This window comes from Botryllus schlosseri, chromosome 3 (genome assembly GCF_051294905.1).
Source record: "Botryllus schlosseri isolate E-star chromosome 3, Bs_hap1, whole genome shotgun sequence".
Lineage (NCBI taxonomy): Eukaryota > Metazoa > Chordata > Ascidiacea > Stolidobranchia > Styelidae > Botryllus > Botryllus schlosseri.
This window is the reverse complement of record NC_137238.1, coordinates 34,612,733-34,636,028: the sequence shown is the minus strand read 5'-3', so window position 1 is coordinate 34,636,028 and position 23,296 is coordinate 34,612,733. Positions and strand designations below refer to the sequence as shown.

Below are 23,296 nucleotides of genomic sequence, written 5' to 3'. Positions count from 1 at the left end.
GTATTCAAGCGTAGAGATAATAAAATCCATTTTCAAGTGTTCGATATTCTATTCGGCGATATGATCAATAACACTTTTCTCTCCAAATCCACTTTCCAAGCAACAGTCCGACAACTGCTCTATAACATCACAATTGCAATGGAGAGTTCTTCGTACACAGGCCTGCATCAGTATTGTCGCGCCATCATCGTCAAGTCACATATCAGACATCTTCATCTTTTCATCAAATTCCTCTTGCGTAATCTATACAAAGACATAAATGTCATTGGCTTTTTGTCATGATATGGAGTACATAGATACTTCTAATTTGTTTGGTAACTTTGCTCCTACTGAAGAGATTCTGGGCGGTACATAACTTAAATACGTCAGGCGTCATTGTCAGCAACTAGTAGAGAATTCACAAGAATTTTGAATATCAACAGTCGTATCACTAAATACAACGTCACTGGCATAAAAAGTTCGTTATTTCCTTCATTTGTGTCTCCGAGTCGACTGTTATCAAAATCCACCAACCCAGGGTGTGTCAATAGAAGATGTCCGTGTGTAATATGAAAATTGTACATGCGCTTACCACGATTATTTGAATCTCTCATTCCTGTCATGACATATTTGGTTCAGAACTAAGCAAAGTAGGAATGCAACTAAGTTGGATTGTATTAACTAAAGCCTCTGTAGAAACTACTGAATTTTCAGAAGTCACAATTACAACTAGAACTAGAAACACTCACATTTCAAAATCCACAACCGGAACTAGAACTAGAACTACTAAAAAAACACCAATTAGTAAACCGTCAACCAGCTAGATTGGTACTTTGCACAAGTCTGATTATTCATCATGCCTTCGTCATTCTATAAAAAATAATGTATGTCACGATACAACACTTACCTTTCCTTTCTTCAATTTCTTCACAAGCCGCGAATCGTTTTGCAATTCTTCCAGTTCCTTATCGTCGAAAGTCTAAAAGCATCCCCGCTATTATTTGATTAAATTATACACAACACACAGAGATGTCCTAAAAAACATGGCGCTACTTCGATATACCCCTGAGAAATCAAAATTTATAATCGGAAAAATAAATTCGTTTTCGCGTTGGGATTGGGATGGGCGCTGTGGGTGCCGGGTATTAGGGTTGGAAGTTGGTTAGGGTATCCCGATATTAGGGTTTTAAGTGGGAGATATTAAGGTTGTGGGTGAGGGATATTAGGGTAGTGAGTGGGAAATATTAGGGTTGTGGGGAAGGATATTAGGGTTGTGAGTGGGAGAAATTAGGCTTGTAGGGGAGGGATATTAGAGTTGTGAGTGGGTTAGAGGATGACGGATGTTATGGTTGGGATAAAATATGTTAGGGTTGGGGGTTTCGGACGTTACTTCGGGGATTTTATCACCCCTAACCCTAATATCGCTCACGCCCAACCCTAATATCTGTCATCCCCTAACCCTAATATCTCTCACCCACAGCCCTAATATCGGGATACTTTTTACTGGCTCATTGATAAAATTGTTAGGTTGCCTAAAAAAAAACGATGCACACCAATTTCGGCTCAATCCCAACCTATAGAAGCATTGCTGGATAAGAAAAACGTTTTGGACTTATTCAGGGCTGTAACCAAGTCACAAGGCTCCGAGTCACAAGTCAATCTCACGTTCGTAGTTTTGACTCGAGTCAAGTCGAGTCATTTTCAATTCACCACCGAGTCAAGTCCGCGTCCAAGTCAGCGAGCAGACGGTCGAGTCCGAGTCATGGTATTATGACTCGAGTCCGTGTCCAAGTCATTGTTTCGACTGCTCAGTTTACGGTTAAAGGCTTGTTGAACCCACTTTTTATAACTCTGTTTGGTGATATCGAATGGTTCGCAATCATAGTATACTAATTGTCCTTGCATTTTCAAGTACAAGTACCAATAGACTAAATCTCAATAGTGTGGTTACTTTACTATTTTTCGAAATTACAATGAAATATCGGTCTTTGCCGTCTGAGTCTCGAGTCATATGACTTGGTTCGAGTCACGCGCAATAACTCGAGTCCAAGTCGAGTCATTTACGTACTTTGAGAAAACGACTCGGGTCAAGTTGAGTCATCAGAAAATCGTGACTCGAGTCATTACAACCCTGGACTTATTTAATAAAAATGAATATGAACTTTTTTATCAATTATACTGGCTAATCCATGGAATTGATAGGTTGCCTGACAGACTTGGACAACTAGATAATTCTAGTTGTCTAATTTCACTAAATTAGAGCGAAATGCCAGTAATCTAATTCGAATCTAATTTGTGAAATGTTGGTATGCTCTAATTCTAATTATAATCTAATTTGTGAAATGTCCGTATTCTCTAATTCTAGTTCTAATCTAATTATCGTTTTCCTGAAAATGCCTCTTTGTCCGAGGCATATTGCACTATTGCAGTGAGTTAAAAAGAATATCCCGCTTGCGCAGGGAAATCCAGTGTCAAGCCTCCATCGCATTACTTACACCGTGCAGTCATAGAAGATATTATGACGAATATAGCCTGCTAGAGTAACTTGTAGTCTGCGAACAGCATTCTAGTTTCTAAAACTTTACGTTAGTACATTGCCATTCTGACTAACATGGGCGATGCCCATGGTTACCATAAAAGAAGTAATATTTTATTAAAGTATAGTAAAAATCGAGCCAAGCTTGGTGTACAGAAGTTAACCAGTCTCATGTTTATGGGAATGCACTATTGTTGTTGTTTATTAAACAAAAATATGTGGCGCCTATCGCCTCACGGCCTTTCGCACCGCACACTGTGATTTGATGTGAACTGCATTTTGCTGTATTCATTTCCCATATACAATTTCATTCCATTTCCAAGTTTTTGCGAACTAAGTATAGCTCTAATTCTAATTCTAATCTAATCTGGAAAAGGCTTAGTAGCTCTAATTCTAATTCTAATCTAATTTGAAAAACCTGTGTAGCTCTAATTCTAATTCTAATCTAATTTGGAAAAACTGTGCAGCTCTAATTCTAATCTAGTTTGAAAAAAACTGTGGAGCTCTAATTCTAATTCTAATCTAATTCAGAAAAGCTGAAAATTTTCTAGTTGTCCAAGTCTGTGCCTGAACAAACGATTCACAACAAATCTAGTTGGAATTGAGTAAAATTTGGTGCGGAGCATCTTTAAGCCCACCTACCAATTCGAAGAAAGTAAGTATTTGTGAGCGACTCCAACCTCCAGTTACCGCAGACTCACGTTAGCCTCTTTCAACTTCCTTTTTCTGTCTTTGCACTCTCTCCTTTTCAACTTCTTCTCGCGTCTCTCCTTGTTTTTGGACCAGGACTTGTTGCTGACGAACCTCTTGCGGGCGAACACCTCCGGCTTTTCGCGTTCGTACTTCTCCAAAGCCAGACGACGGGCCTTTTCGCGATACTTGTCTCTGAGAATAGCCGACATCAACCGTAAGCATTGGAACTGATTCTCTATAGACATTTTTTAATCCAATATCCTTCGTTGGTTCTTATTTTGAAGCGTCTCTTAGGGGCAGGGTTAGGGTGATGTCATATTTCGTGATGCGATTGTTGATATACAACGTTCTTTCCAATTCTCTACTACCGTAATTTTCCATGTATAGTGCGCAAAATTTTACCGATTTTTTGCCCTAAAATAGGGGGTGCGTATTATACATGGGTACAGCAAGCCTTGAAAAAAAATCCCTCGATCAAATACTTGAAATCATCATGTTTGTTTAAATTGCGCATCACCTCTAGCCATTGGGCCCCGTAATTCTAATTATAGAGTGTAACGCGCTGCCAAATAGGGAAGCGTGTTGCCAATGAACGAAAAGCTTGTTTCTAATTAACGAGGGTCGTCTGCAAAGCATTCTTGCTCAGTTGGTTTGCAGTTTGTACGCGAGCGAAATTAGGTCGCCGATTGCTACAAGCGTGCGCGGCAATCCTTGTTGATTCATCGCGTCAACGACATGCCTGAACAATCGCATACACAAGAGGCCATGTACGCAAGATATAATCGCTTGCGTAATCAGTCGCATCTCCGACAGGACTGGTGCGCCCGACATAACCGTTGGCCTGAGCAATCGCATCTGTAATTGTAATAAGCCACGTGCCCAAGATGTCGTATGTCGCTAGCCTGAGCGAGCTATCGCGTCGCCGACCTCACAGGCTTTGGCTACTATCTACTCTCGTCAGAGACAATGCCGTTAATTGTATTATGATTAGAGATCATTATGTCATGATTGTTCAACAGTGACATCGCAAAACAGAACAACATCGAATAGTAAACCGCAACTATTCATATACTCATGTACTGCGAATGCAGGGTGCGTACTATACATGGGTACAGGCTTTGCCCCAGAATATACACGTCATTTTAAGGGTGCGTATTATACATTTGGGCGCACTACATTCGGAAAATTACGGTAGTTGCTGACGATTACCCCTGACGAGCGTCAGCCGAAAATAGGCGGGTTCCTTTCACTATCAGTATGCTATTCAACTATGTATCTTACTTGTATTTCACTTCGCTGATGTTGACGTCTGACGGTTGGAAGTTCACCACCTTGCGGCCTTTCAATTCCGGCATTTTCGGCAGTTGCAACAACGCGAAACCCGTCGCCAATTCCCCGAAATCCATGTCTGCACGAATATTTCAAAGTTTCACGAGCAAAAAAGCGGCCTGTACTAGCAAATGCTGGATTTGTAATGTGACCAGAGGTGGCCAGTAGGGTTGTTCAAAAATGACTTTTTTTCTCAAATTCAACTGCCTACTTTACTTGATGAAATTGTTAGGTCGCCCGCACACCAAATTTGATTCAATTCCAACCAGTAGCCGCATTGCTACAGGAGAAGAAAGTTTTTTCTCGACTTTTTAAAAATGAAATAAAAAATTTCAAAATTCTCTGTTCACCCCATGAAATTATTCAGTTGTCTATTGAAACGATGTTCACAAAATTTGGTTCAATTCCAACAAGCGGAAGCGGAGTTATGGATGTTGAAAAATTCGGATCTGAATAAAATAGTATTTACGGTGGGCACAACTATAATTAATAATTGACGAAGTGGTCGCCGTAAATGCTATTTTATTCAAATCCAAAATTTCTCGACGGCAATAAGTCCGCTTTCAGTGGTTGGGATCGAGCCAAATTTGGTGAGCATCGTTTCTATAGACAACCTAACAATTTCATAGGGTGAACAGGTAATTTTGAGATTTTTTTATTCATTTTTATATAATAAGTAAAAAACTTTCTTCCCCTGTAGCAATGCGACTACTGGTTGGAATTGAACCAAATTTGGTGTGCAGGCTTCAATTAGGTAACCTAACAATTTTATCAAGTAGCCAGTAGAATTTGACAAAAAATTCATTTTTGAACAACCCTAGTGGTCAGTCCTCAGTCTAGATCTACTTTTTTAAGTACAGTAGTCAGGGTTGTAACCAAGTCACAAGGCTCCGAGTCACAAGTCAATCTCACTTATATAGTTTTGACTCGAGTCAAGTCGAGTCATTTTCAATTCACCCCGGAGTCAAGTCAGAGTTCAAGTCAGCGAGCGGAGGGTCGAGTCCGGGTCATAGTATTATGACTCGAGTCCAGTCAAAGTCATTGTGTTGACTCACGAGTTTCCCGTTAAAGTCTTGCTAAATTCACTTTTTCTAACTCTGTTTGATGATATCGAATAGTCAGCATTTATGATATAATAATTTCCTCATTTTTAGCAGTTTCTGGTCGCATTTTCAAGTACCAGTGCCAATAGACGAAATCCCAATAGTTTGGTTACTTTACTATTCTTCGAAATTACAGTGAAATATCGGTCTTGGCCGTCTGAGTATCGAGTCGTATGACTTGGTTCGAGTCATGCGCAATCACTCAAGTCCAAGTCGAGTCAATACCAGCAATGTACGCACAAGTTCAGTGCTGTCAGCAAACAACTGCTGCTGTTGAAAGTTCTTTCTCCATTCTCGGCAAGCTACTTAGTAAGGACAGACACTTTCTACCCGAAAATGTAGGTAAGATCTTTCAGTGACCACAAAAAATTTGAATTATTTCTACCATAATGCGTTGTAACTACTGGAACACTTCGTAGGGCCAGATTTCGTGGAAAGAAAGTTTTTTCGTGCAAAAATTGTCAGTTTTAGAGGCCAAACTACTTCGTAAGGTAAAAAAATGTCAAATTTTTGATGTTTAAGTCAATATCTTCCGTTTTTAGGTAAAAAAAATCGCCCTAGTTATAACCCCGGTTGTTTGACCATAATTTTACAACATTGGTAGTGTACAAGTCTGCGTACTATACGCCGATGACATTCACTCGCCTTTCAGTCTGAAAATCAAACTGCATTCGTGCTTTGCGTACGATTTGACGAACGATACAAAAGCCCTCGTGCCGCATTCCATCATGGCCCGGTCTTTAATGCCGAGATTCCGAAGCTTGTCCAAATAAGTTTGACCGTCGGCCGCCGTGAAGTCGTCTTTATACTCCTGAATAGAAAGAGACGATACTACTTCTATCATGCAGGTGGTCGGAAACAAAGTGTTTGGCGCTTCTTCGATATACGCCCGGGATTGAAACAGTGTTTCACATGACAACAGCGAGTGTTTCCCATAAACACGATACAATTTTATGAACGTCAAAATTTTTTTTTTCACTTTGGAAGACGGATATTAGGGTTGGATGTGGTTTAGGGTCAAATTTGGGGTTAGGGTATCCCTATATTAGGGTTGGTGATATTGTGGTCGGGAAAGGGTGGGATATTAGGGTTGGATATCGTGTCCCTCACCCCAAACCTAATCTTGGGATACCCTAACCCACATCCAGCTCTAATATCCCCTCCCCTAACCCTAATATCCCCCTCTCCCCCAACCCTAATATCCTCCCTTCCCCAACCCTAATATCCCCCTTTTATCACCCGGGATACCCTAACCTCAACTTTGACCCTAACCCACATCCAACCCTGATACTCCCTCCCCCGACACTAATATCCCACTCTGCCCCAACCCTGATCTTGGGATACCCTAACCCTAACTTTGACCCTAACCCACATCCAACCCTAATATCCCTCCTTCACCATAATACCCTCCTCTCCTCCAACCCTAATATGCCCCTCTTCCAACCGTGATCTTGGGATACCCTAACCCCGACTTTGACCGTAACCCACATCCAACCCTAATATCCGTCTCTTCAAATGCAAAAAAATGATTTTGACGTTTATAAAATTTCATTGTGTTCATGGGAATCATTTACGGGTGTCATGGGGCGTATATCGAAGAAGAGCCAGTATTTCAACCAAGGTTGTAACCAAGTCACGAGGTTCCGAGTCACATGTTAATCACACTTCCATAGTTTCGACTCGAGTCAAGTCGAGTCATTTTCAAATCAACTCCACGAGTCATAGTGTTGAGACTCGAGTCTGAGTCCAAGTCATTGCGCTCCCTGTTCAATTTCGACTTCAGGTCACGTTCAAATCACTTTTTTACAACTCAGCCTCGAAGATATCGAATGCCTCACATTCATAATATACTACCGTAATTTTCCAAGTATGGTACGCCCCCATGTATAATACGCACCCTTAAAATGGCATGCAAATTCTGGGGAAAAGCCTGTACCCATGTATAGTACGCACCCTGCATTCGCAGTACGTGAATAGCTGTGTATTAGCACGCGATGTTGTTATGTTTTTCCATGTCACTGTCGAACAATCATGACATAACCACCGCTAATCATTATCCAATTAATGGCATTGTCTCTAGACGATAGTACAGAGCAGCCAGGCTGGCGACGCGATAATTCGGGCCAGCGACACGATGTCTTGCGCACGAGGCCCATTACAGATGTGATTGCTAATCATTATACAAGTACCGATATCGCCTCTATACCACAGTAGATAGCAGCCGAAGCCTGCGAGGCCGGCGACGCGACATCTTGCGCACGAGGTCAGATGCGATTGCTCATGCCAACGGTTATGTCGTGCACACCACGCCTGTTGGAGGTGCGACTGATTACGCAAGCGATTATATTTTGCGTACATGGCCTGTCGATGAATTAGCGAGGATTGTCGCGCGCGCGCGTTCAGCAATCAACGAATGACCTAATTTCGCTCGCGTGCAAACGGCAAACCAACTCAGCGGGAGATTGCGTGCTGTGCAGACGACTCTTGTTAATTGGCAACATGCTTTTTGCTAATTGGTTGCGCGTTACACTGGTAATACAAATTACTGGGCACGACGGCTGAAAGTGATGCGCGATTGGAAACAAACATGCAGGAAGGTGTGATTTCAAGTTTTTTATCGAGGGAGATTTTTTTCAAGCGTGTTGTTCCCATGTATAATACGCACCCCCCGATTTTAGGACAAAAAATCGTAAAAATTTTGCGGATTATACATGGAAAATTACGATAATTTTACTGGCCGTAACTCTTACTGGCCGTAACAGTTTCTGACCCTATTTTTCAAGTACAAATATTGACATAAGAAATAAGAATAATATGATAACTTCACTATTCTCTGAAGTTACAAAGTCTCGAGTCATGCACAATGACTCGAATACAAGTCGAGTCAATACATATATTGACTCGAGTCGAGTAAGTAAATGACTCCGGTCAAATCGAGTCGCCAATAAAACGCGACTCGAGTCAAGTTTTCAGTATATTTCAATATGAATATACTATTGAATTGAATACATATACTCACGTATATCGGCGCTTTCTGATTGATCTCCATAAAGTCGACGTAGGCCCGCTCGTTCTCCAGCAGAAATATGAGCGCGCTGCCTTGTTTGCCGATACGCGCGGTACGGCCGCAACGATGCACAAAAGCACTGAAACGTACCCGAGTGGTAAGTATTTTAAGTCACAAAAAACCCTGTGCCTCGGAAAAATCATCGCACAACTGATTTTTCAAGTTCGTGTAGCCGGAACACAGCCGACCAAGCCAATTGCTACGATCAAAATCGAATCTACAAGAGATGTCATAAAGGGAATTGTAATTTTGTATTGGTATTATATGGGTTGGGCTGGGCAAAATTGAGCTTTGCTATATGAACTGAGTACTGGACCTGAGTACTCGAGTCCGAGTCCAAGTCATTGCGTTTACCGTTCAGTTCCGAGATAATGTCGTGTGAAACCCACTTCTTACAACTCTGTTCGGTGATATCGATAACTTCGAAATCATAATACACTGATTTCCCTCATTTTAACAGTTTCTGGTAGCATTTTCAAGTACCACTACTGATAGACGAAATAATAATAGAGTGATAACTAGGGCAAGTTTTTGTTGCAGTTAAATCCGTGAAAAGTTGCATTTATTTTTGAAAAAAGTTGCGGAAGTTGCATTTTCACCATATTTTGCTCGGTTGACTAAGAAAAAAAAAAGGTCAACTTCCCAGATTGACTAAAAAAAAGGTCAATTTCCAGTTCAGCTCCCGAAATACCCGTAAAAGCGTTACTTCGGTGCTGATTTACGGTGTTTAAGTCGAATTTGGCCGTGTATTTCACCAAAATCGAAAATACTTTCATGAAAAATCGAGAAAGTTGCAAAACGTTGCATGGAAAAAATGGACAAAAGTTGCACTATAAGATTCCTTCAAACAGCTTAAAACAGCATTCTACATATATGACGAGTACTTAGGAAGCTGCCGGAAGCTGTAAAAAAAAGTTGCAAAGCTGCAAAAACTTGCCCTAGTGATAACGTTACTATTCTTCGAAATTACAATGAAATGTCTGTCTTGGTAGACCCAGTCTCAAGTCATATGACTTGACTTGATATCACCAAACTGAGTTATAAAAAGCGGGTTGAACAAGACTTTAACTGGAAACTGAGCAGTCAACACAATGACTCAACACCATGACTCGGACTCGGCCTCTGCTCGCTGACTTGGACTCGGACTTGACTCGGTGGTGAATTGAAAATGACTCGACTTGACTCGAGTCAAAACAGTAAAAGCGAGATTGACTCGGAACCTTGCGATTTAATTACAACCCGGGTTTTATGCGGCAACAAAAAATGTCTGTTCCACATCACATTGATGATAATTTGGTATTTTTTCGACCACATATCACAATGCTGTGTGTTGATCACAACTTCACAGATGCTGCGACACAACTAATCGATGTCGACAGATTTCCAGAGTGGAAAAAAATAGTATCGTAACTATAATTCTCGTGGGCAACTAAACTCTTACTGACAAGGGTCATATAATTACAGTATAAGGAAAAAATCGTTGCTCACTTAACTGCTCAAATCATTAAAATGAATACTAGATTCAGATTTGGGTACGAGAATCATTGTGCCAAGCCGTAAGAATTAAACATAGGCGTTTCTAGAAACAGCAGTTGTAGAAAATTGCTGTAAGCAATATAATAAAGCAATGTAATAAATTGCAACATGCAAATTGGCATTGCACACTTGGTGAAACCAACCGACATTTTATTGGCAGACGAAAAATCAATAATTTGCTTGTAACTTTTTTTCTGTACATTTTCAAGACAAAGTTCTATGGAAGTAAGATAGAAACATGTTGCTTCCGCAGCTTTTGAGCCCAGAACTAGCTTTCTAGCATAAGCGGGTATCAAGATATGGCGAAATTAGCTATTTTCGGCACACTCGGTGAAATTGCACGGCCACTAGAGGGTGCATGAACCTGAAATTATGATAGAGGTAATTCTTTCGAGATTTGGGCACTTTTTGAAATTCAAATTTTTCTTTTTTTCACTCCACCCTATTAAGTAGGTATACACAGAGAAAGAAAACAAACATGCAATCAAACCTGGCACTGCTCGGTGGGTCGAACTGCAGCACCCAGTTTACTTCGGGGATATCAACCCCACGCGCCATCACATCAGTGCACACCAGCACACCGCTGTAAATACATTCGTATGTTACGACTTGAGAGGGTCCCCGATCAATGCTACGAAATCACTCAAATCTTGTGTATATTATATCTAGTTGACGGAGGTGGTCACCAGGACTGTAATGATAAATGACTTGAATAGACTTGAGTCACATTGTGAAAGACTTGCGACATTCTATAAAACAAGTTTTGTACATCAGGACACTTGAAAAATAGGCCCAGAAACTGTGTTTTACCTCTTTGAATAAACATGTTACGAACGAGGTAAATGAGTATACTGTAATATTATAACGAATGCGAGGCCTTCGATACCACCCAAGAGATTTTAAAAATTGCGTTCAACTTGAGTTGAGCCTGATGATGAACACGTGAACACTGTGACTTGGTGGTGAATTGAAATCGACGCGTCTATATGACAATCGCCAGTCAGATATGGAACAAATTCCCAGGAAGAAACATCCGGATGTCACACCTTTCTTTTTCTTTAAAATCGCTAAAAATCTGTAACCTCTTCTTCTTCATTTTACCGTGCAGCAAGGAAACGTTACAGCCGCTGAAAAATTCTGAAAAGCACCAAAAACATGAGGATTTATAAAATCTTGCCAATGACTTGTACAAAATTTCGAATTCCGCTAATTTTTCCGAATGGATAACCAAAGTTCGCAACCGGAAGGGTTGTAATGACTCGATTTGCATTGCGAGCATATGAGTACCGGTACTGTAATTTTCCGAGTATAGTACGCCCCCATGTATAATACGCACCCTTAAAATGGCATGTCAATTCCGGGGAAAAGCCTATACCCATGTATAGTACGCACCCTGCATTCGCAGTACGTGAATAGTTGAGTTTTAGTATTCGATGTCATAGCAGCCAAAGCCTGCGAGTCCAGTGACGCCATAGTTCAGGCCAGCGACACGACATCTTGCGCAACGAGGCCTGTTGGAGACGCGGGCGATTATATCTTGCGCATACGGCCTGTTGTATATGCAATTGTTCAGGCCTGTCGTCGACGCGATGAATTAGCGAGGATTGCAATCAATGACCTAACTTCTCTCGCGTACGAACAGCAAACTAACTCAGCAGATAGTGTGCTGTGCACGTGCAGGCGTCTCATGTCAATTGGCAACACGCTCCTCGCTAATTGGCAGCGCGTTATTTATAATACGAGTTACTGGGCACAATGGCTGAAAGTGACGCACGATTGGAAACAAACATGAAGGTGTGATTTCAAGTTTTTTATCGAGGGAGATTTCAAGGCTTGTTGTACTTATCTATAATAAGCAACCCCCTATTTTGGCGCAAAAAATCGGTAGAATTTTGCGCATCATACGTGGAAAATTCCCGTATATGAGAAGGCCTACATGAGTACATGAGAATATGAGTATTAGGGCTCTTCAAAAATGACTTTTTTTCTCAAATCGAACTGGCTTCTTGATAAAATTGTTAGGTTACCTAATTTAAACCTACACACCAAATTTGGTTCAATTCCAACCAGTAGCCGCATTGCTACAGGAGAAGAAAGTTTTTATTTATTAAATAAATTAAAAAAAAATTGAAAATTTTCTGTTCACCCCATGAAAGTGTTAGGTTGTCCATAGAAACGATGTTCACCGAATTTGGTTCAATTCCAACCAGTGGAAGCGGAATAATTGCCGTCGAAAAATTTGGATTTGAATAAAATAGTATTTACGGTGGGCACCAGTATAATAAATAATTAAAGAATTGGTCACCGTAAATACTATTTTATTCATAATCCAAATTTTCCGACGGCAATAACTCCGCTTCCACATAAAAAATTTATTTTTATATAATAAATAGAAACTTTCTTCTCCTGTAGCAATGCGGCTGCTGGTTGGAATTGAACCAAATTTGGTGTGTAGGCTTCAATTAGGTAACCTAACAATTTTATCAAGTAGCCAGTGCGATTCGAGAAAAAAAGTCCTTTTTGAAGAGCCCCAACGAGTACATGAATTCATACTGAATTCACATTCTAGAACACAAATCATTGCGCACGGCGCCACCCACCTTTGATAGCCCTCCCGAAATAATCAACGGCCGCGCATGTCGAGAAGAACACCAGCACTTTCTCCTTTTTGTGACACTTCAAAAACGAGATCAGTTTGCCGAATTTATCTCTCGACTTGCACACCAGGTAGTAGTTCTTCAAGGTCGTCGGCGTACGCACGCAAGCGTCTTCCGTGTTTGACAGTTTCTGAACAAGGCATTTGGGATACTAGCATCAGGGCGATTCGATTCTGAATTGTGTATTAGGTTTCCTGTTTGGTATTTGAGTAACATCGTAATGACGCCAAAATGTCAAAATTTTGTTGAAATGGTAGCGTTTTTTTGATCTCTGCGTTTCGTTTGTATCGTAGATTCTGCACTATGTGAACTTAAAGGGGCACTGCGCTCACAGAGAACGAACTTTAGATAGTTGTCAGCCGATGTTATGAATGAAAATATGTCCAAAGTTTGTCCTCTGCGTGACTGCCTTATCGCGCCGAGCAGGTGCGGCAGTGAAGACATCGTGCCATGTATCGGGTTAAGCAGCCGCGACAGCTGGAACGTAAAGGTCCTGGGTGTCAGCCAACGACTGCTGCTGTTGAACGTTCTTTCTCCATTCTTGGCAAGCTACTTAGTAAGGACAGACACTTTCTACCCGAGAATGTAGAAAAGTATCTTTCGTTGTACTACAACAGATTATAATTATTTCTACCATAATACGTATTGTAACTAATGGAATTCTTCATAGGGCCAGATTTCGCTAAAATAAAGTTTTTCCATGTAAAAATTTGCCTGTTTCTAAGCCAAAAACGTTTCTTCGGGCGAAGCCACTTCGTTAGGACAGCCAGTTCCAACTAGAAATGAAGATAAGTGGCACAATTTTATAATTATGCGGGAAAACACCTAATTTGCATACGTTAGGTCAAAATTTGGTGAAAATTCTATTTGTTAAGATCAAAAAAAGTCAAAATTTCGATTTTTTAGGTCAAAATTCCCCCTTTTTAGGTAAAAAAGAATCGCCCCAGTCATTACCAATAACATGCGTGGCTTCCACAGTGGCAAAATAATGTACAATTGCTGTGAGCACGAAACTATATTCGTGAGCAGTTTATTACTTCGAACGGCTTAATACTTCGACTAAAACCATGACTACGATACTCGCAACACCAACAGTTAAGACAAGAGCAACATAAATAACGAACAGTTCTCAGTGTCAGACATCGGATGTCGAACGCCTAGGTCTTTGAAAAATTTGAATTTATTATAAAAATATTAACGAGTTTTCACTGTAAACCTATGAAATTGTTGAGTTGTCTGCAACAAAACAAATTTGACCCAGTTTAAACCCATAGAACTGCAATAACTCCGCTTCTACCGCGTGGAAGTGAGCAAACATTGTTAAACATCGTTCTTTTAGACAACTTAACAATTTCATGGGGTTGACAGTGAAATTTGAATAAAAAAATCAACTTTTTTTCTTAATAACTTCAAAATTTTCAAACTCCTGTGCGTTCACATCTACCAGTTGGAATCGAGCCAAATTTGGTGTAGTGCTAGGTCCTTTTAGGCAACCTAACAATGTAATCAGCGGGGCAAGTTTTTTTTTTACAGCTTCCTGCAACATCATAAATACCAGGAAGTTATGTAATATGGTGTTTTAAGCTGTTCGGAGGAATCTTACTTATATTGCGACTTTTTGTAACTTTTTCGATTTTTAATGCAAATTCTTGCAAGATTTTTCCATTTTTTATGCAACCAACTTTTTACGGGAAATATTAGGCACTATATGTAAATAGATCGCTTGATTATATCACTGTCGTTTAAATTTGAGGTCCTCTCCGATTCGAAGTACATTCAGGCTAGACCGCCTGAAATTATATTATCACCGGGTCAATTTTTTCAGGCTATTGCTTTTGCAGTATCTCACACCCTAATCATATCAAGGAACTTGTCCATAAATGCAGCTTTCTACTGCGGCTTTTGTGAAAAATAAATGCAGCTCTCCACGGATTTGACTGCGACAAAAACTTGCCCTAGTAATCAGTGAATCCCATATCCCACGAATCCGGGGAAAAAAAGCTATTTTTGAACAACCACTCCTGGATATAAATCGGACCCACCTGTTTCACGATTATACGGACTGGATTTCTCAAGCCCGCTTTTAATAATTTCTCCGTTTCCTCGGTCTGAGTGGCGCTGAACAAGCCGGTTCGTCTTTGCTTCGGCAGCAAACTGTAACATGTAAATTGTGATCTGAAAATCCGATCGAATCACAACTAAAGCTAACAGTGGGAGATTCGCTCACGATGAAAACGTTGTAATAATGGTAACGGTAACCTACAGGTGAGCACAGGGTTATAATGTCTTGAGTCACAATTTTTCGTTGACTCGTTTGACTCGAGTCATTATCTTAAGAATTGAAAACGACTCGACTGGACTCAAGTCAATTTGCGTCTTGACTCGACTTGTATTCGAGTCGTTGCGCATGAGTCGACACATCTTATATTACTTGATTTAAGTCTTGTGTATCATCAGAACCAATACTAGAATAAAAGGCGCAGAAACCCTATTTCATCTGTTTTAATCTAAATGTTAAGACCGTGAAATAATGTGTGCATTATGAACACGAGGCCTTCGATATCACCCATTCAATTTGAAAAAATACTATATACAGTCACAAATTTTTTAATTGTCTGTTGTAGATCTGCCAACCGTAAATACATGATTAAAAATCATAAATGTTGAACATCAATAACTTCACTTCTACGTGTTGGGATTGAGAAAAATTTTTTGTGAATTTGTGTTCTATTTGACCGACTTTGATAAAATTTACTTTTCACGAATCAGAAAATAAAGCTCTGTAAGCATACCAATTTTCATGAAATTCCAAGATAGCGGTTACAATGGCCAGGAACGACTGACATGGTTTCACTCATCATGGCGTAGCCAGTGAAATCTAACCTTTTTATTGGGTAAATATCTTATATAGCAATACTTCTATAGCAGGGGTGGGCAAACTTTTGAGCTCGCGGGCCGCATTCAACATCTAAATCCGTTCGCGGGCCGCACTATATAAAATTATGATTATAAACTAAAACGCAATATTGATATTTGATTATATATATGCCATATTTGATTATATATACCATGTTAGCTTCAAACACGCTTCTACTATGTGTATATACAATATAAATACCCCAATTCTACGCATACACACAACGAATCTACCTAAGACATGTCCGAATCGTTTTTTATAAGCACATCACTGAAATAATTAAAAATTGAGTGGCCAATCTGAAATCCCACTCGTAATCCAAAGTATGTCATCATCATCATCATCATTGGTTTATTAGCAATTTTATCAGTTCAATACAACACAAAAATGCGATACAATGAAAAGACAGGAAGATGTCGAAGCGACAAGGAGTAGTCTATGGAATCTGACACCCACCTTGGCCTAGGCGATGTAAAGAGGAGGCATGCACACTGAATGAAAGTAAAGAAGATAGTATGGAAAAAGAATGCGACAAGAAATAGGGCGGCATGTCATGGGAAGCGATGTCAATCTCGTTGAAGCTATTCCGCTGTGATATTAAGTATTTACCTTAGATGAGTGGTTCTCAAACTTTTTAAGACGTGCGCCCCCCCCCCCCCCCCCCTCATGATGGTGGAAGATTTCGCGCCCCCTCATCGTCATATCACAAAACGCAACTAGGATGCTAGCAAACCTAATGGGTAGTTTGATGGCATGGGAGGTAACGACTGTGGATGAGAGATTTATAAACATGTAATTCAGACAAAATACAGAGCAATAATAACTATGAATTTGGTGTAAATCGCGCGGAGCGCGAAACTTTTTTTAGTCGAGCTCAACTCCCCCCCCCCCCCCATCATATGCTTTCACGACCCCAAGGGGGGCGCGCCAATCAGTTTGAGAACCCCTGTCTTGGAATTATCATGGTGTAATATACTAAGAAAAAGTTAATCAAGCCCCTGCATTAATTCGATTTTAGTACCCATTTTGTCAATATTTTTTAAAGTTTCTTCAGACTCTCGCGGGCCGCACAGAACGGTGTTGCGGGCCGCATGCGGCCCGCGGGCCGTAGTTTGCCCACCCCTGTTCTATAGGTTGGAATCGACACAAAATTGGTGTGCAGTGTTTTTTTAGGAAACCTAACAATCTTATCAATTAAGCTAGCCAGTCAAATTTGAAAAAAAAAGTTATTTTTGATCAGTGCTAATGTACAGATGCCAATGCAACAAGGATCTGACAATCTTGTAATTTCTCTACAGGCATAAACAATGTACGAGTTAAGGTATATTACAATATAGATTTTTATAGATTTCATTCCAATTGAATGGTATATTCATATTGAAATGAACTGGAATATTTTCGGCTGACACTCGTCAGGGGTAATCGTCAGCAACTAGTAGAGAATTGGAAAGAACATTGTATATCAACAATCGTGTCACAATAGATTTCATTCCGTTCAGTATGGATTGTGAATGATGACTTACAAATCAGGGGAAGTGAATCACAAACAAATTTCAGGCGCGCTATTGATGACTGAATGTGTGTGCATAATCTAGTATGACAAATGGATAATTATAAAGATTTAGGTCATTGAGACTGTGAATAACAACATAATAACAATGTGAACATTATGCAAACGCATTCAGAATACGGAATAAGTAGATTACTCTCTCTCAGAGAACTTTAAGGGATTTTAAAGGGGGAAGATGGATCTTTGATTGACTGCCTACGCCAATGGTAGCAAATATCGATATAAATACCTCAAAATAGAGCTGATGGTTTGGTGAAATCCAAGATCTAACAGCCTGTCTGCTTCGTCCAAAACCAGAGTCTCCAAAGATCGTACCGCAGAGCAAAATTGCTTCGAGTTCTCGAACACGCTGTTGATACGACCTGGTGTGCCGACAACTATATGGGCACCTGTGAAGAATTTTTTTTATGTCAGAACCAGACAAGAGAAATTTACAGACAAGACTATGTTTGCAACGAATGTCATCACAATACCAATTCATTTGGCTGTCTAGATCAGGGGTTACCAACCTGGGGGACATCGCCGCCATGCAGGCTTTGACAACTAGAAAATTTACGGCTTTTCCAATTTAGATTACAACAAGATTTGCAGCTACATTTTTTTTCAAATTAGAATTAGAATTATAGCTAAACGGTTATTTCCAAATTAGATTAAAATTAAAATTCGTTTAGAAATTGGACCAGAATTACTGAATCCGCGAAAACTTGAACTTTGAAACAAGTTTCGTTCATAGCGAATTATATTTCTTTCTTAGGAGCATGTGAATGACAAATGTCTGTACAGTAGGGGTCTTCAAAAATGATTTTTTTCTCAAATCGTACTGGCTACTTGATAAAATTGTTAGGTTACCTAATTTAAGCCTACACACCAAATTTGGTTCAATTCCGACCAGTGGAAGCGGAGTTATTGCCGTCGAAAAATTTGGTATTTATGGTGACCAATTCTTTAATTATTTATTATAGTGGTGGTGCCCACCGTGAATACTATTTTATTCGAATCCAAATTTTTCGACGGCAATAACTCCGCTTCCACAGGTTGGAATTGAACCAAATTTGATGAACATCGTTCTATAGACAGCCTAACACTTTCATGGGGTGAACAGGAAACTTTCAAAATATTTGTTCTTCATTTTTATAACATAAATAGAATCTTTCTTCTCCAGTAGCAATGCGGCTACTGGTTGGAATCGAACCAAATTTGGTGTGTAGGCTTAAATAAGGTAACCTAACAATTTTATCAAGTAGCCAGTACGATTTGAGAAAAAAAGTCATTTTGAAGACCCCTAACTGTACAGCAAGCTTGGCTCGTTTGGCACGATACAGATCTCCTGTAGCAGTGGCATAAGCTGGGGATTGAAACCCCGCCCTTAGCGTAGTGTTTCACGGCCTAATACGGGTTAAGAACCACTGGTCCAGATAAAACTCATACCAAGCTCTTCAAAGCGTTCCGTGTCGTTCGATATATCTCCAGTTCCGCCGATAAACAACATTTGAGTGAAATGAGAAGCTTTAGAACACAAAAATTCACCGATGACTTCCGATATTTGACTCGCCAACTCCCTGGTTGGGCTGATTATGAGTGAAAAAACCTGCGGTAAATAAACAAAGCGAAGGTTTAGCATCAAGTTTCTGTTTTGTCTAAATTCTCAAGCAAATTATTTCTGTGTGTCATACTAAAATATGAGACAACTTCTGTCACTTCTACTCAACCAGCGCAAGTCTATTGAGTAGCAAGCAATTTACAATTGAATAGTCTATGCAACTTGAAATAAACCCAAATATTTTCGTCTGACATTCATCCTGGGTAATCGTCGGCAACTAGTAGGCCTATAGAATTGGAAAGAACGTTGCATATAAACGATCGCATCACTAAATACGTTGTCAATATTCAAAGTTCTTACCAATTCTCTATTACAATTGAACATGAAATTGAACACAAAAATGACATCACCAGCATGAAATTCCAAATAATCGGGGCGGTGTGAGCGCTTAAGCTCAATGTAATGTTTTTAGATGGTACAGAAACTCCTTCTGAAGGCACATGTTTGGTTGGGGTATTAGATAAAAGTAAACACCAAGGCCACCAGATGAAAGTGCGAACGGCCTCTCTCGACAACACAAAATCTGTCGTTCCCATAAGTTTTCACGCAAAGAGGGTTATCGAACAAATGTTTGCCAATGGCAGACTTCATGGCATTTGCCTGTTCTGAATCGAGCTTAACGAGCTGAGTCTAAGTTGAGACTTTCGCCAAGCGTGCGCCTGTTTTAATAGATCTAGGGACACGCTGTTTCGTGTGGTTCTGCGTACTAGTTGCTGACGAATGACGATTACCCCTGGCGAGTGTCAGCCGATAATGTTTGGGTTCAATTCAATATGTATATTAGGGGTGTGCAAAAATGACTGTTTTTCTCAAATTGTACTGGCTACTTGATAAAATTGTTAGGTTACCTAATTTAAGCCTACACACCAAATTTGGTTCAATTCCAGCCAGTAGCCGCATTGCTACAGAAGAAAGTTTCTATTTATTATACAAAAATAAATGAACAAACATTCCAAAATTTTCTGTTCACCCCATGAAAGTGTTAGGTTATCTATAGAAACGATGTTCACCACATTTGGCCCAATTCCAACCAGTGGAAGCGGAGTTATTGTCGTCGAACAATTTGAATTTGAATAAAATAGTATTTACGGTGGGCACACCTATAATAAATAATTAAAGAATTGGTCACCGTCAATACTATTCAAAGACACAGCCTGTCAAAAGGTGTCATTCGAAACAACAACAGATGCAGACAAAAATGAAACAACATATAAATGGGCATTGGAATTCTGATTGCATTGAACTAAAAGCCAGTCATAATTGTTCTGTCAAAAAAAATTCAAAAAATCACAAAACTTACATCATGCTTCTTCAAGTCTTCATTCTTCTTTGTTAACATTTCAATGATCGGAATAACGAACGCCAACGTTTTTCCGCTGCCAGTGACGGCTTCCACTGCCACATCTTTATTTTTCAAGAACAGCGGAATAGTCGCTATCTATATAAGAAACGCGGGTTGATGAGTCACGGTGTTGGGAACAAGTCACTACCTAGGAGTAGAACTGGGCGCAATGATTGGAGTACTCAAATCTGAATTGAGCATTAATTCAAATGAGACGGTACTTTCGAGTACTGAAATTATATGTTACTTGCTACCAGTAGTTAAATTATCAACGAGAATTATAACCAAGCGACAAGGTTCCAAGTCAGAAGTAAAACTCCCTTTTATAGTTTTGACTCGAGTCGAGTCGAGTCATTTTCAATTCACCACCGAGTCAAAACCAAATCAGCTAGTAGAGGGTCGGAGTCATAGTGTTTTGACTTGAGTCCGAGTCCAAGTCCTTATGTTTCCACATCATTCATACTGCTGTGGCGTCATAATGCATGATACTCGACGACTAATACACGATTAGGAATCGAAGCAATCTCGTACGGCCCGGCCTACAAGTGACAAGTCATATAGAGTCACTGCATATTTTGACTCGAGTCAAGTCAAGTAACTCGACTTATAAAGCTTGTACTCAAGTCAAGCTATTCAATTTTTGGAGTCTTTTCGAATACAGCAGTTCTAATTCTAATCTAATTTGAAAAGGCTGGAATTTTTAGATGTCCCACAGTATCAATACCAGAATTTTGAATCCAGCATCGCGATATTTCCTACAATACCATATGCTGTATGATGAAAATATTAATAAACTGATAGTGATATACAAAGTAAATGGGACAACAGCGCCGGTACAAAATAACCATATGCCTTACTGTACCTGTACAGGAGTCATCTTTTCGAACCCCATTCGTTCAATGACCTCCAAGCAGTGAGATCCAATCCCAGCATCACTCCATTTCTCCATGTTTATAGATTCGACTCCAGCGCGTAAGTAGACACTAGACAAGACATAGACATAACACAACACACGCTACTGTTTTGATTTTGCAATACGATGACCAGGTGAATCATTGTGGATGTGCATTGAAAGCACGAAATGTTTCGAGTATTTAGATTTCGAAAAAATTGAATAGTATATTCATATTGAAATAAATATGAATATACTATTCAATTGTATATTGAAGTTCTGTACCTCCAAAAAGCTCTTCAAATATTTCGAAGAAAGTTGAAAATGGGTTTTGACTGGCGAAAGAGAGAGAGAGTCTTTATTTTCATCCAACCAAACTACATGAAAAACAGACGACAATGATGGTGGTACACAAAATATGCTTGCACAGCACCGCATTCGGTCAACTAGTCTGATCACAACCGCATCAAACACAGGTACACTTGTCTCTATACCAGTGGTTCCTAACCTTTTACACGCCCCCCCCCCCCTTTTTTAAGGGGTCCGGAGGAACCGCAGTAAACCTCCCCCCCCCCCCGTATTAGGTCCTCTGTGTCGTAGGACACAGATTTCCCATCTCAGGTTGACTCGCATTTTATCTTCTTTACATATTTTCCGTCATGAATGTGCAACGAGTCTGCACAGCCAGGCTTTGAGGGGCTTGAGTCTGCGGCCCCAAGCTTGTCCTCGCCACCATGGCTATGCATGGGATGCTGCCCCGTCAAGCGGTTTCAGATCCTGATTTGGAATATGAAGGCCAAGGGCCATACTCTTCCAAGGTGTACAAGTGATTGGAAGTATCGGTTGTACCACGAGGGTTTCGCACCGCCCAGCGTCCAGTAAGGCGATGCTTATTCTAATACAACCAAATACTCCCTTTATGATAGTGAAAAATACTTTAATGGCATGGAAGGTTATGACTGTTGAAGAGAGAAGAGATGAAATGAGGAGAGAGGAGAGGTGAGAGGAGGAGGAGATATGAGATGAAATTCGGTCTATAGGGCTTCGCAAAATCGAGTAAAATGCTTCGAGTCGAGTTGAGTGTTCGAGTATCATACTGATTATGACATCACAACAGAATGTACTATATCAAACTCCAAATATGCACCTTTTTATGCCACCACGCAGAACATAATGCCTATTATCCGTCACATTTGATACTTTGGTATTTTTTCGACCATACCGATTTCATTGCACTTCTTGACGATGTTGTGGCATAGCCTTTATAAGTCTTATTATAAAGACTATGGTTGTGGGACGATCATGACTTCGGAAATGTGTTATTTCCAGTAACGTTGGTAGCTTTGTACTATGTCTCTTATGCTGCGGCACGGCCAATCAAGGTTTTAAGGCTTCATCAGTCTCGTTAGCAAATTAACTTTCCGTTGCGAGGAGCGTATAATTTCAGTACTCGAAAAAATCGTATTTTACTACTCGAATCATTAAGATATTAATTATTACTCGAATCAGATTCGAGTACTCGAATCATTGTGCCCAGCCCTATCTATATATAGAGAAACACTCGTGAATTGGAGGTATATCGCGCTGAGCGCGAAATATTTTTCAGTTGACCGCTTCCTCGCGCCCCCCTTCAGGTGCTTTCAACGGGGCTTCACACGCTTTAGCTAGTTTCGATATCCTCCTATCTATTTGTTGTCTTGGAGCGTTTTGAATCGGTAATATTTCAATTAATGACTTATTACTGGCGTAAGAGAATACGGAACAATTTAAATATATTATTTTAGCTAACTGAAAGAAATCTCCACCTCTGTCAAGCCGTAATTCTTCCCTTGTGCAGTGATGGTGCAAATATTTTTAGCTATATCAATAATCGCCAGATAGCACTGTATTATTCTTCCTTCGAGGCCCCTGCCTGTATTTCGAAACAAGTGCGCAGGGTGTCCGACGTATGACATTCTGATATCATCCTAATCTCCAGCATGGAGCGGCATGAGATTTGCCGAGGTGACTTGTGGGGCCAACAAGTATCACTAGTACACTATATCCTAACCCTGAAAACATCACTACTCGGGTCT

At 40.1% G+C, this 23,296-nt stretch overlaps 1 protein-coding gene across 1 annotated transcript; it reads right to left on the bottom strand.

Moving 5' to 3' along the window:
* Positions 1-29: 29 nt before the first annotated feature.
* On the bottom strand, positions 30-21,402 carry LOC145436403 (ATP-dependent RNA helicase DDX55-like). The gene is made up of 14 exons (XM_080313749.1): positions 21,192-21,402; positions 20,288-20,425; positions 18,816-18,975; positions 17,617-17,776; positions 14,943-15,054; positions 12,844-13,030; positions 11,290-11,380; positions 10,734-10,826; positions 8,660-8,786; positions 6,286-6,451; positions 4,490-4,616; positions 3,217-3,400; positions 887-958; positions 30-243 (listed from the first exon to the last, which is right to left on the bottom strand). Exons 1-14 carry the CDS (start codon positions 21,276-21,278, stop codon positions 196-198), a joined length of 1,752 nt encoding a protein of 583 aa, XP_080169875.1. The 5' UTR covers positions 21,279-21,402; the 3' UTR covers positions 30-195.
* Positions 21,403-23,296: the final 1,894 nt, after the last annotated feature.

Excerpts from the sequence above, each read along its gene's own strand:
- LOC145436403 (XM_080313749.1), bottom strand. The coding sequence starts at position 21,278 with ATGGAGAAATGGAGTGATGCTGGGATTGGATCTCACTGCTTGGAGGTC. Across the intron at positions 8,787-10,733 it reads GACCCACCGAGCAGTGCCAG|TGCTTTTGTGCATCGTTGCG; the intron begins GTTTGATTGCAT and ends GGTACGTTTCAG. Across the intron at positions 6,452-8,659 it reads ATCAGAAAGCGCCGATATAC|GAGTATAAAGACGACTTCAC; the intron begins GTGAGTATATGT and ends CTTTCTATTCAG.